At 32.0% G+C, this 13,343-nt stretch overlaps 1 protein-coding gene across 1 annotated transcript; it reads left to right on the forward strand.

Moving 5' to 3' along the window:
* Window positions 1-1,359: 1,359 nt before the first annotated feature.
* On the forward strand, window positions 1,360-2,307 carry LOC141519491 (olfactory receptor 5B2-like). Its single transcript, XM_074231720.1, has one exon. It carries the CDS (start codon window positions 1,360-1,362, stop codon window positions 2,305-2,307), a length of 948 nt encoding a protein of 315 aa, XP_074087821.1.
* The last annotated feature ends 11,036 nt before the right edge of the window (window positions 2,308-13,343 follow it).

Consider the following 13,343-nt stretch of genomic DNA (forward strand, 5'->3'; position numbering starts at 1 on the left):
GCCAAACACACACACACACACACACACACACACACACACACACACACACACACACACAAATTTGGAAGCAGTATGCTTCCAATGAAAGTGTATTCAGATCCTGGAGCTTCAGAATTATAAGGAAGATCTATGCTTCAGGAATAAAAGACAATTACATTGAAACTAAATTTTCTTAAGGAAGATCCTTTTTTTTCAAAACATGTAGAAGTCAGAGCATTATTTTTAGATGATCGATAAGGAAGTGCAAAAGGAGATAATGAGTATAAGATATTGGGAATGATTGTTGGACAAATTCACAGAGGAAAGCAGATGCTCTAATGAATGTTGTACTACATGTGCTCTCAGTAAGACCAGAGTTTAGAGTTGGATTTTAGACTTTTATTTATTGTGTGATTATGGGTGAGTTACTTAAACTTTGCCTGAGCAGTTATCTCCTTTGTAAAATAAACAGTATCAACTGTCTAGCATTACTGTGGGAATCAAATTAATTAATATTAATATTAATTAATATTAATAATTAATAATAGCATTATTGTACTATTCCAATGCTGTTTATTATTACTGTTTTGAGAGATAGCTAGGTGGTACAGATAGATCTTTTTTTCAGATACTAGCTTTGTGACTATAAGGAAGAAACTTAATCCTGCTTACCTCAGTTTCCTTATCTGTAAAATGAGCTGGAGAAGGAAATAGCCAATCACTTGAGTATCTCTGCTAAGAAAATCCCAAATGAGAATATGTAGAATCATAGAAGCCTGAAAAGTGAGTGAACAACAAAATTGTTATAGAAGAAAAGACGAGGGAGACAATGGGATAAAAAAAATAAAGAAGTTGGCCTTGCAAAGAGGAGTCCCATCTCTTCTCCTAAAACAAAATAAAAGGATCAGAGAATAGGACTTAATGTCTTCAGTATCTGGAATAGGTGAAAAAGCACATTAAAGAGAGATGACATTTTTCTTTGCTAAGATAAAGGATGAAAGAAGTAGCATAGGAAGTCTTAGAAGACAGAAAAATACTCGAGAATAATGTATTTTGGAAAGTGGCATTGGAAGTAAATTGAAGATGAAGAAGAGGATTGTTTTGGAAATGTGAGGACTCAAATGAGAGAAGATAATATGAATTTTTAGTGAGCTCATTCAAAAGGATAATAGAATTTGTTCCATAACACATGAATAACATCAAAAAAGTATGGATAATAGCCATAACCCAGGGTTGCAGTGATTGGTGCAAGTGTAAAGAGTTATGGATATTAGATTAACGTATATTAAAACTTTTTTGTCATATCAGTAGCTCACAGTTTCATATTTAAATAAATATTTATTACTGACACACATCTTTTTTTTTCTTTTCCCAGGTGAAATGCCCAAATCCTTAAAGTCATTCATAGAAAATGGATCAGAGGCAAAAGAATTCATCCTTTTGGGACTAACAGATGTCTCAGACTTTCAAGTGCTCCTCTTTGTAGTTTTCACTATTATCTACCTCATTACTTTGGTGGGGAATCTGGGAATGATAATCTTGATCTCTTGGGATCCCCATCTTCACAAACCCATGTATTTTTTCCTCAGTAACCTCTCTCTGGCAGATTTTGGCTATTCTTCAGCTATCACTCCAAAAGTAATGACTGGGTTCCTTCCAGGGGACAAAATTATTTCCTACAATGGATGTGCTGCACAGTTATTCTTCTTTGTATTCTTAATAAGTGTTGAAAATTATCTCCTAGCTGTAATGGCCTATGATCGCCATGCAGCTGTGTGTAAGCCCCTCCATTACACCACCCTCATGACACCCAATATATGTACTCGTTTGGCCATTGGGTGCTATATCTTTGGTTTTCTTACTTCTGTCATTCTCACTGGAAATACTTTCAACCTCCACTTCTGTAAGTCTAACGTGGTGCATCACTTTTTCTGTGATATTCCACCACTCATGGCTCTCTCCTGCTCTGATGTACACAATAATGAACTGGTTGTCTTCTTTGTTGCTTCATTTAATGTTTTAACTGCCTTTTTCATTGTTTTAATATCCTATTTAGTCATCCTTATCAACATCTTGAGGATGCACTCAGCTGAGAGCCGGCAGAAAACTTTTTCCACCTGTGCTTCTCACCTTACAGCTGTGTGCATCTTCTATGGGACAGTAATCTTCATGTATTTACAACCCAGTTCTAGTCATTCCATGGACACAGATAAAGTTGCATCAGTCTTCTACACTATGGTAATTCCCATGTTAAATCCTCTTGTGTATAGCTTAAGGAACAAAGAAGTAAAAACTGCTTTTAAGAAAATTATGAATGGGACAAAATAATCATCCAGGTTCTTCTTACTCAGGAGAAAAGGTTTCAATATTTTTTCTAGTCCACATTGCTCCATAAAATACACTTTACCTATTTCCTTGAAACAAATACTTTTATCACATAATAAAAAGACTGTAATCACTGAAAAAGACCCTGATATTGAGAATGACTAATGAAAAGAAGAAAAGAGGATTACAGAGAATGACATGACTGGATTGTATCATGGAAACTATGAACATGAATTTGGACAGACTTTAGGAGATACTGGAGCATATAAGGGTCTGGAGCACTATAGTTATTGAGGTCATGAACAAGACTGAATGATTGATTAACAACAAAATCTCTGTGTCCTACATGCCCTTTCTCACATAGATCAAGGAATTCTCTTTCTTGATTCAGATTCTGGGATTCCTTTTTTACCTTCCTAAATTTCATTCTGTGATTTGTAATTTTTGGTGATGGAGGGAGTATGAAAATTTTCTTACAATTCCTTCACTTTATTTATTGAGAATTATTTTGAAGTTTACAAAACATCTGTACATTTTTTCAGCTTTTTAAAAGAGTGTTTCATGGAGTTAGAAAGTAGACAGAAATTTAATTAATTGTACATGGTCACACTCCAATCTGAGGTGGTTTAATTGATTCTATATGATATTTATTGTTTCTGTTTAGGGTCAATTGATTTTGTCATGCATTTCATGAAGTTATGGTGCTCTGTCTCTGAATATAGTCCAGGATTCAATTAAGCTGTAATGGATTAAGTTTACAAATCCAGTTCTTTGGGTAACATTGTTCTAATCTTCTTTCCAAAGAAAGGAAAGTAATAAATTTTCATTATGGAAAGTCACTTTTTTCTTGTCTTTAAGGGACTTGCCTAATCCCCTGATTATGTGTCTGTAACCCAGCTAGGGTCTTCATGTTTTTGCTTATGGCCATTACGTCTTGACTTTTGTGGAAATAGTCATTTCTTATAAGTATCATGGAAAAACCCTGAAAACAGCAGCAGAATAACCCAAGGATTTCCCTCAGAAATCAGGATTGTGTTCCTAAAGACCTAGGGACATAATTATATGGTAAATAGTTAGCAGACTGAGGCTCTGCAGATACCTCAGTTGAGCAGCTTTTCTCTGGGAGCAATTTTTTTCCTCATGACTTTAAATATGTATTCTCAGACTTCTAGTTATGGCAAGTTTATGCTGACACAAATAAGTTTGTTCCTGTGAATCACGTGTGGTTAGGTGGGTGCCTATTTATAATTATCATTACCCAGAACTTTTTTATGCCTTAATTCATCTACTGATTTCAATTGTGGAATTGATAATAGTCAATATAAGGTCAGAATGGTTCAATATTAGGAAATCACTCATCATAATTGGATATATCAATAGCTAAAACAACAGAAATCATATGATTATCTCCATAGAGGCAGAAAAAAGCCTTTGATAAATTATATCCATTCCTGTTAAAAACTTTGGAAAGTTAGGTAATAAATGGAGATTTCCTTAAAAATAATAAATAGTAACAATCTAGAACCATCAACAAATATTATATGTAAAGGGAATAAACTTAGAGCATTTCCCATACATTCAGGGGTGAAACAAGGATGTCCTTTATCACCATTACTATTCAACATAGTATTAGAAATGCTAGCAATAAGAAAAGAAAGCTAAATTGAAGGAATCAGAATTGACAATGAGGAAGCAAGCTTTCACTCTTTGCATATATTGGTAGAGAAGCTGAGAAAATAATCCAATAAACTCCTTGAATTATAGTATAATATAACAAATTCTGCAAAATAGCAGGATATAAACTAAACCCACATAAATCATCAGCATTTCTATATATGAACATCAAGTCCAAAAAAAGAGGTAGAAAGAGAAATTCCATAAACTATAGATTAATATTAACTATAGACAACTATAAAGTAACTATACTAAATACCTGGGAATTTACCTCACAAGACAAACCCAGAAACTGTATGAGCATAATTATAAAGCATTTTTTTGAAATAGTCAGATCTAAATAATTGGGAAAATGTCAAATGATCATAGTTAAGTCGAGCTACTATAATTAAAAATGACTATTCTACTCAAATTAAATTCATTAGTGTCATAACAATCAAACTACCAAATAACTACTTTTAGCTAGTTAGACAATCACAACAAAATTGATCTGGAGCAACAAAAGATCAAGAATAGCAAGCAACTGATGAAGAAAAGTAAAAGAAGCTGGTCTGGCTCTAACAGATGTAAAACTACACTATAAAGAGTCAGTCATTAAAACAGCCTGGTACTGGTTAAGAAATAGAGTAATGTATTGGTGGAATAGGATAGGTTCAAAAGAAAACACAGTAAATGACTACAGCAATCGACTGTTTGCCAAACCCAAAGACATCAACTTCTGGGATAAGAACTCACTATTTGACAAAAGTTGTTAGGAAAACTGGAAAATAGTATGGCAAAAAGTAGTCATAGAATCACATCTCGTACTTTATATCAAAATGGGTACAGGATTTAGATATAAAGGGGGACACCATAGATAAATTATTAGACCAAGAAATTATCTATCAGATCTATGGAAAAGGGATAAATGTATGACAAAAGAAGAATTAGAGCACATTATAAACTACAAAATGAATGATTTTGACTATATATATTTACTTTTAATGTTTTTGTACAAATAAAATAAATCAATGCTGCCAAAATTAGAAGGAAAGCAGAAGGCTGGGAAATAATCTTCACAACCAGTCGTAATAAGGATCTCATTTCTAAAATATATAGAAAATTGCATTAAATTTAAAAGGTTTAAGTCATTCCTCATTTGATAAATGTTCAAAGGATATGAATAGACAGTTTTCAAATGAGGAAATTGAAGCTATATATAATCATTTGAAAAAATGCTCTAAGTCATTATTGATTTGAGAAATGTAAATTAAAACAATAATGAGGTATCACCTGTCACCTATCAGATTGACCAAGATGAGAAAAAGGGAAAATGATTAATCTTGGAAAGGTTATGGAAGGATTGGGACATTGATGCATTGCTGGTGGAGTTGTGAACAGATCCCAACTTTCTGGAGAGCAATAAGGATCTATGCTCAAAGTGCAATAAAAGTCTTCATAACCTTTGATCCAGCCATTGCAATTCTAGGTCTATATCCAGAAGAAATTATAAAAAAATGGGAAAAGTCCTACATGTTCCAAAACATTCATAACAATTCTTTTTGAAGTGACAAAGAATTGGAAACTGAAGTGATGTTCATCAATTGGGGAATGGCTAAACAAGTTATGGCAAGTGAATGCTATGGATTATTGTTGTTCTAAAAGAAATCATAAATGGTTGAACTCTAGAGAAGCATGGAATGACTTACACGATAGGATGCTGAGAGAAGGGAGCTGAAACTAGAGGAGAGTGTACACATTAACAATATTGTGAGATGAACAACCTTAATGGAAGTAGATCCTCTCAGCAGTTCCAGAGCTAGGACTAGGGACAATTTTATCCCCATCCAGAGGAAGAAAAATAAAACAAACCAAAACAAAAAATAAAAATAAAAAAAAACCTTTCAGAATCTGAGAAATATTTTTTAAAAATTATCTCTTATGTATCTCTTTCCCTCAATCTTAATTCTATATACCAAAAATGACTAATATGAAAACTTGTTTATCCAAAATATGTACATACAATGCTAATCTGAATGTTTGGCAATGAGGGGACAGGAGTGGTAAGGGATAATAGAAAGAAATTTTGCAACTTAAAAATATACCTGTGTATATGGCTGAAAAAATAAATAATAAATAAATTTTAAATTGAGATAATAGTCAATATATGGGATAACAGTGATCTTTCAGCATGGTTAACTGAAATATTTCTACTACAGGACTGCTTATTTCTTTATTAACTTATGATTCGTTTTCTTAATTCCATTTCTTTTTACTTTTGTCTTTTTTAGTAATTGTATTCATATTTCCAAACACCTGCAAAATTTTCAACAATCAATTTTAAGGTTCTGAGTTTCATGCTTTTTTTCTACCCTCTTTTTCCTTCCCCCTTCTCTAACATAGAGCCATGTATTATTGATTATATATGTTTAAGTATGCTAAATGTATTTTCATATTAATCATTTTATGAAAGAAGAATCAGTATGAAAAGTAAAAAAATGAGAGGGGAAAAACATAAAACATAAAACAAATTTTAAAAATTTAAAATGGTAAGCTTTGGTTCACTTTCTTCTTTAAATTAAAAAAATTATTTAAGGTAATAGGGTTAAGTGACTTGCCCAAGGTCATATAGCTAGGCAATTCTTAAATATCTGAGGCTGGATTTGAACCCAGGTGCTCTTGACTCCAGGGCCAATGCTCTATCCACTGCACCATCTAGCTGCCCAACTTTGGTTCACTTTCAAACTCCATATTCTTTTCCAGATGTGAATAGTATTTCCCCTCACAAGACCATTAGAATTGTTCTTGATTATTGTATGACTGAGAAGAGCATGTCCATCATAGCTGATCATCTCGCTATGTTGCTAATACTGTACACAATGTTCTGCTTCTCCTCACTTCATTCAGCTCCAGTTAATACAAGTCTTTAAGGCTTTCTTACATCTGCTTGCTCATTTTATCATAGAAAAATAATACTCCATCACACTGATATAATAAAATTTGCTTGGTCATTCACCAATTGATGGACATTTCCTCAATTTCCAATTTTTTGTCACTACAAAAAGAGTTGTTCTAAATATATTTGTTCATGTGAAACCTTTTTACCCTTTATTATGATTTTTTTTTGTTATACAGATCTGGTAGTGTTATTGCTTTATCAAAGGGTAAGTACAATTTTAATTCCTTTGGGATGTAGATTCAGATTGCTTTCCATAAAGATTTGATCAGTTTACAACTACACCAATAGTAAATTCTGCCTCAGGTTTTCCACATCATGTCCAATGTTTATTATTTTCTTTTTCTTTTTTTTTGATATATTGGTTAAGCTGATAAGTGTGAGGTAGTACATTTCGGTTGTTTTAATTTTCATTTCTCTAATCACAAACTATAAAGAGCATTGTAATGTGACTATAAATAGCTTTAATTTCTTCATCTGTGGAGTGACTTCTTCATATTCTTTGATCATTTATAAATTGGGGAATAACTTGTATTCTTACAAATTTGACTCCATTCACTATATATTGTAACTTTCTCAGAAACTCTAGTTATAAAAATTGTTTCTCAACTTATGACCTTTCTTTTAATCTTAGTTTGATTGGTTTTATTTTTGTCAAACTTTAAGGTAATCAAAATCAACAATTTTCCATTTTGTAATATTCTGTATCTCCTTCTCTACCATAATCTGATCCCTTTTCCATATAGATCTGATTGATATCACTTTTTACTAAATCCTATTCCCATTTTAACTTTATCTTATTATAAGGTGTAGAGGTTGGCCTTTGCCTAGTTTCTGTCATCCAATTTTCCAGTGAGTTTTTGTTAAAAGAATGAGTTCTTGTTCCAGAAGGTAAAGTCTTTGTGTTTTTCAAACAGTAGAATGCTGTAGTAATTCACTTCTGTTTCTTTTGTACTGATTCTAGTCTACTGATCCACTACTCTGATTTTTAATCAATACCAAACAGTTCTGATGACTGCAGCTATAATTTATAATTTTAGGTCTGGAATGGTTAGGCCACCTTCCCTTGCAATTTTTTAATTAATCCCCCCATATTCTTGACCTTTTGTTCCTCCATATGAGTTTTTCTTAACTATTTTTTTTCTAGTTCAATAAAATTATTTTAAGTCACTTTCCTGAATTCCATTTCCTTTGTATTCAGTGATCCCTACTATGTGGCCTAGGCCCCATGATTCTACCCTCCATTGTCCCTTAATGGAAGTCTCTTCCTCAGTCCACCATGGATAGGTGATCCAGAAGTCACCTAAGCGCTGGCATTTCTAGATATAACTATTTCCTGCATCATACACTAATTTGGGTGTTGCCTGGGACCTTCCTTCCTAGTTTTTCCTTTCCTGATTCACAGCTTTGGTACTTGTTTCAGTCCTTGGTGCAAGTAGAATGCTCTGTATGGTATATTCCTGGCTAGGTCCCATCAGCAGTACTGAAATACCTTTGCTCTCTTCCTGCCCTGGATTGGAAAAGGGGTAACTATTTTTTTCTCCCCTTGGATTTCTTGATCCAGATTCTTATCTTGTATTTTTTTAGCTCTTTCTGAAGGGATTTGACTTAGGGAGCTGAGCAACATTTTATCCCCCTACTCCATTATCTTTATGTTGACCCTTCCAGAACTACATGTAACGTGCATATTCGAAATGTCTTTCCAATAAGATCAGTGTTGAAGCAAGGATATTATCTTAACTATTATTTTGAAAAGTACATGAAATGCTAACTATGGCCATAAAAGTGGAAGGAAAAAGCAGAGAAAAATGAAACAATTATAAATATGATTTGGTAGTCAATTTAAGGAACCATAATAAAATCATCTAAAAATAAGTGAACAATAATACCAACAAAGCAGTGGGACATTAAAAGAGCACACACATTATCAGTCTTTTTGTATACTACCAATGAAATCAAATATTACTGGATAGATGAAGTCCATTAAAATAACTACAAAATTTCTAATATATTTGGCAGTTTACTACTAAGACACTGAAAATATATGAATACTACAATGGGACTCCATTTACGTTGATAACTTCAGACATTAGTACTTGCAGAGGTATTGCCTGATTAATTTTAGGGTAAACCAGATTTAGGCTATTTATTTACCCAGTGCTATCCTAACCAAATTACTAAGGTTTCGATCTTGAGGACACATGGACAATAATTTCAAGATAAATAATGAAAAAATGTGAAAATGAAGGAAAGAATCACAGATCTCAATTATACTGTAAAGGTATAATCATTTAAAATGATTTCTTATTGGTTAACAAAATTGAAGCAATGGAACAGATTAGATTAATAAAACACAAAAATGATTCAGAATGTTAATATACTCAATAATCTCAAAGGCCAAAACTAACTGATAAAGGACACACTAGTTGAAAAAAAATCTGCCTGACAATGATAAACACTGGCAGAAATGAGCTTTTTAACAAAAGATATCCTATCACATGAATTCCAAATGGATATATGATTTTAATATTAATGTATAACATTAAACATTGTGCTTTTAATTTAATAATCCCTATTAATTAGATTTATCAAATTAATTGATTAATATTAATTTATTTAATATATAATAAATGTGACAATTTAGCATCAATGTTTAATGATAAATAAAGGAACCTTATATTTATAAAGAGAGGGAGCTTTTATGATCAAACAAGGGACAGGAAAGATAATAGAAGATAAACTGAAAAAAATTTTGTTTATAAAAGATTGCAGTTTTTAACATAAAATTAACAGTTAAAATGACTAAGTAAACAGTACATGGGTAAAATTTTGTAACAAGTTTATCTGATAAAGATTTCATGTTTTAGATATGAGGATAACAGTCATCATTGACTAAATATTCAATTTTCTAAAGGATATGAAAACTCTTGTAAAAATAACCTAATTTTAGAGCAAGCAAGCAAAACTATTCTAAATCACTAATACTTTGAGAAATGTACATCCCAAAAGCTCTGAGTTTCTGTGTCATATTTATCAGACAGGCAAGAAAAAAATTGAAATTCATAGAGGTGCTGTAGAAAGAGAAGCGTAGTAATACACTGTGAATTGGAGAATTCTTTTGTGTACACAGAATAACTGTGCTTTGATGTATTTCTCTTGAAAAATCATTAAACTGCTTATGTGCATTCCCTTTGATTCAGTGATTCTACTAAAAGGTCTTCAACTCTACCATAATAGGGTCACAGAAGCATTTGATAAACTGCACGGATGAGAACAGAAGAAACATCAGTAGCAAAGAGACATGAAAGAGAATTTTGAAAGCAAATTGCTTTATCCTTAGGGGAAGAAGCAATTTATACATGGTGGCTTTTCCCTTATATTTTTGTATATGGAAATAAGTATATTGATTGGTACTTTTTGGGTTCAGATTTATTAAATGAAAACACTTGAAGATGTAAAAAGAAGAAAATAATAAAATTCACAAAAATTAAAAAAATCAAATCTTGTTCCTCTGGCACATGATAAGCCTCCACCCACATAATATTTATCATGCTCCTCAAAAGTCCACATTTAATTTCCCATTCTTTCCACTGATCCTCATTTTATGTATTCACTACTTCCCTTACCAATCTAGTCCTCCTTCTCTCTTCCTGTGTTTCTTTTTTTTTCTTTATTTTTCTAAAATCTAATTTATCTAACTGACTCTATATTGCATCTGTGGCCTACCTAGATCATAGAATAGTGAGACACTCATTTCACTGGTTTCATTGTGCCTTCTAATATAGTATAAGATAATATCTTTTTTCCTCTCAAATGGCACAATATATACAAGCAAATTTTAAAAAATCAAAGAACTTTAGAAATGTCACTTATAATTATTGTAGCTTGTAATATAATTATTGAATAGACATTTCCATTGTGTTGAAGGTGATATTTTAAAGCCTAGTATAGAAATTTGCATTTTTCTTTGTTCATTCTCATATTATTGAGTCTGACTGAATTATTCACTCTGTTGAGATCTTTTTGGATCTGAAATTGACCATTCCTCCAAAATTTTGGCTAACTTTCTTACATATGAGTCATCTGAAAATGTAACAAAATGTATTTTTGCTTTTTTGTATTTTAACACTTAACTCATTGCCTTTTCCACAGAAAGTGATTAATAAATGCATAATTATTAAGTAAGATAGAATATTAAAGCCATGTCTTCCTGTTTGTAACAAGTCTTTAAAATGCTACACTGACTCAATATGCTAATAGTCTAATATTATATCTTCCCTCTAATTTTTCATTTTTTTTAAATTAATTCATCAAAATGTTATTTTTATTCAACAAAATGATTAGAACAATTCAAATTATCAGGATATCAGGCAGATAGTTGTTCCATTTGCAGTCTTGCTAAATAGTGTTTTTTTAATTCTTTCAGAATGTGTCACTTTAAAATATTTATAATAATTATTTGGGATTTTATGAATTTGTATTTTGAATTATATGTAGAATAAAATTATGAATTGTATAATTTCAAATCATAGTATGAATTTATCTTAGATGTTTTTGACCAAAGTTATCATGATAGTTATTAAGAGAATAATGTATGCACCACAGAATGGGCAAACATACACACAAATTTTCACTGAACTTGGAGATGTAAATTAAGAACATTAGCTATCATTTCTTGGAAGTAACATAATGGACTGCAAATAACTCGTCCTTTCAAAATTTTGTTAGAATTGATTGAAAATCATGGCCTGCCAAGACTTTTTTGTATTTTGAAAAAATCACTCAGAGCATTAGCTGTCCCTCCTCTACTCTTTCATTTGGTAATTTGATAAGGATAGCTATATGTATTTGCCCAGATAACTGATAAATCACTTCCACCATAATTTACTAGGCTATTACTTTGAGTAAGACTCAGTGTAGGCCCTGGATATTCCAAGATAAAAAAAAGATTATTATGGATGCCATGAGGAACCAAATTTTATTGCATATATATATATATATATATATATATATATATATATATATATATATATGAAAATAATATATAGAAATTTAATACAAGTTGTTTTGGATTGTATGAGAGATACTGGTGGGTAGGAACTTTGAACAAAATACCTTCCATGTTGACAAAGAAAACTCATTGAATGTTTCTTGGGTAAGAATTCAAAATTTGTGAATCTTTCACCCTGAGTATATTCAGTATTGCAACTCGTCCTCAAGAATAACAAGAGAAGGGGCAGCTAGGTGACACAGTGGATAGAGTCATGGCCCTGGAGTCAGGAAGACCTGAGCTCAAATCCAACCTCAGATACTCAAGAATTGTCTAGCTGTGAAAAAAACAAAAAAACAAAAGAATAACAAGAGAGAACTTGTCAGAGGCTCCACTTAAACCTTAAAAAATGATTGCAGCACTCTTTTTAGTTGCCATTTAGTTTGTCATTGAAGTAGAATCTTAAAGACATGTGTCCTCACAGCTAAGAAGCAGAGAGGGACATGTTCAGATGGAGTTTGGGGAAATAGGTAAATTGAGAACTCTGAGTAGTAGCAATAATATTTACAGAAATAAGAATATCATTTGTTATTTATAAATTGCTTTCCTAACAATGGTCATAAGAATCTGAACCTGCAAATATACTTATTTGTGAGTTAATGAGGAGATCAAGATTCACTTAGTATAAGTGACTTGCCTAACGTTTCACTGTGACCTCCAATTCTAACCCAAATCTTCTAACATCAAGTTTTCAGTACTTTATTTTTATGGAGCTCTTTTAAACAACTCTCCACTCTTTCATGTTCAGTATCACATTTGATCATCAACATTTTTTGATTATTTTCAGGTCTGATATTACTACACACATTTCAAAGTATGAATAAATAGAATCTTGGAGATGATAAGTGACTTGGCTGATGTCAGTTAGAAAATGGTAGAACCAGAATTAGTATTCCATTTCTATCATTGGTCTTGCTCAAGTCTCTCTTCCTCATTTTGTTAACAAATATATAAGAATGACAAAGTACCCATAAGCAAATAGTTTTTCCCTATGGTCAGACAAGAATTTAATGGCTTGTTTTGTTCATGAGTTGGCAGAGCTGCCAGGTATCTCCAAGGGAGTAGTATCTCCCCAAAGCTGTAGGGCTCCAAGATATGTATAAAGTTCTTGTCTCCATGACTTTAACTATTGACATGGAAACAATCCACTTTGGGGAACAAACTGGTGAATTAAATTACTTGAGTCATTATTCATTAATTTAGTTCCTATTCTGTTTCCTGATGAGGAGTTAAATGAAACACTGGGATGTGCATCAATAACTCTACTGCCATCCATGCCACAACAATGACCAGGAACAATCTCTCTCCCACTAGGAACCTTTGAACTTTGTCTCTCTAATTAGTGAAGAATTTCTGCAATACTATTATATGTTTCTAAGA

The sequence above is a fragment of the Macrotis lagotis genome, chromosome 3 (genome assembly GCF_037893015.1).
Source record: "Macrotis lagotis isolate mMagLag1 chromosome 3, bilby.v1.9.chrom.fasta, whole genome shotgun sequence".
In the NCBI taxonomy this organism is placed as follows: Eukaryota; Metazoa; Chordata; class Mammalia; order Peramelemorphia; family Peramelidae; genus Macrotis; species Macrotis lagotis.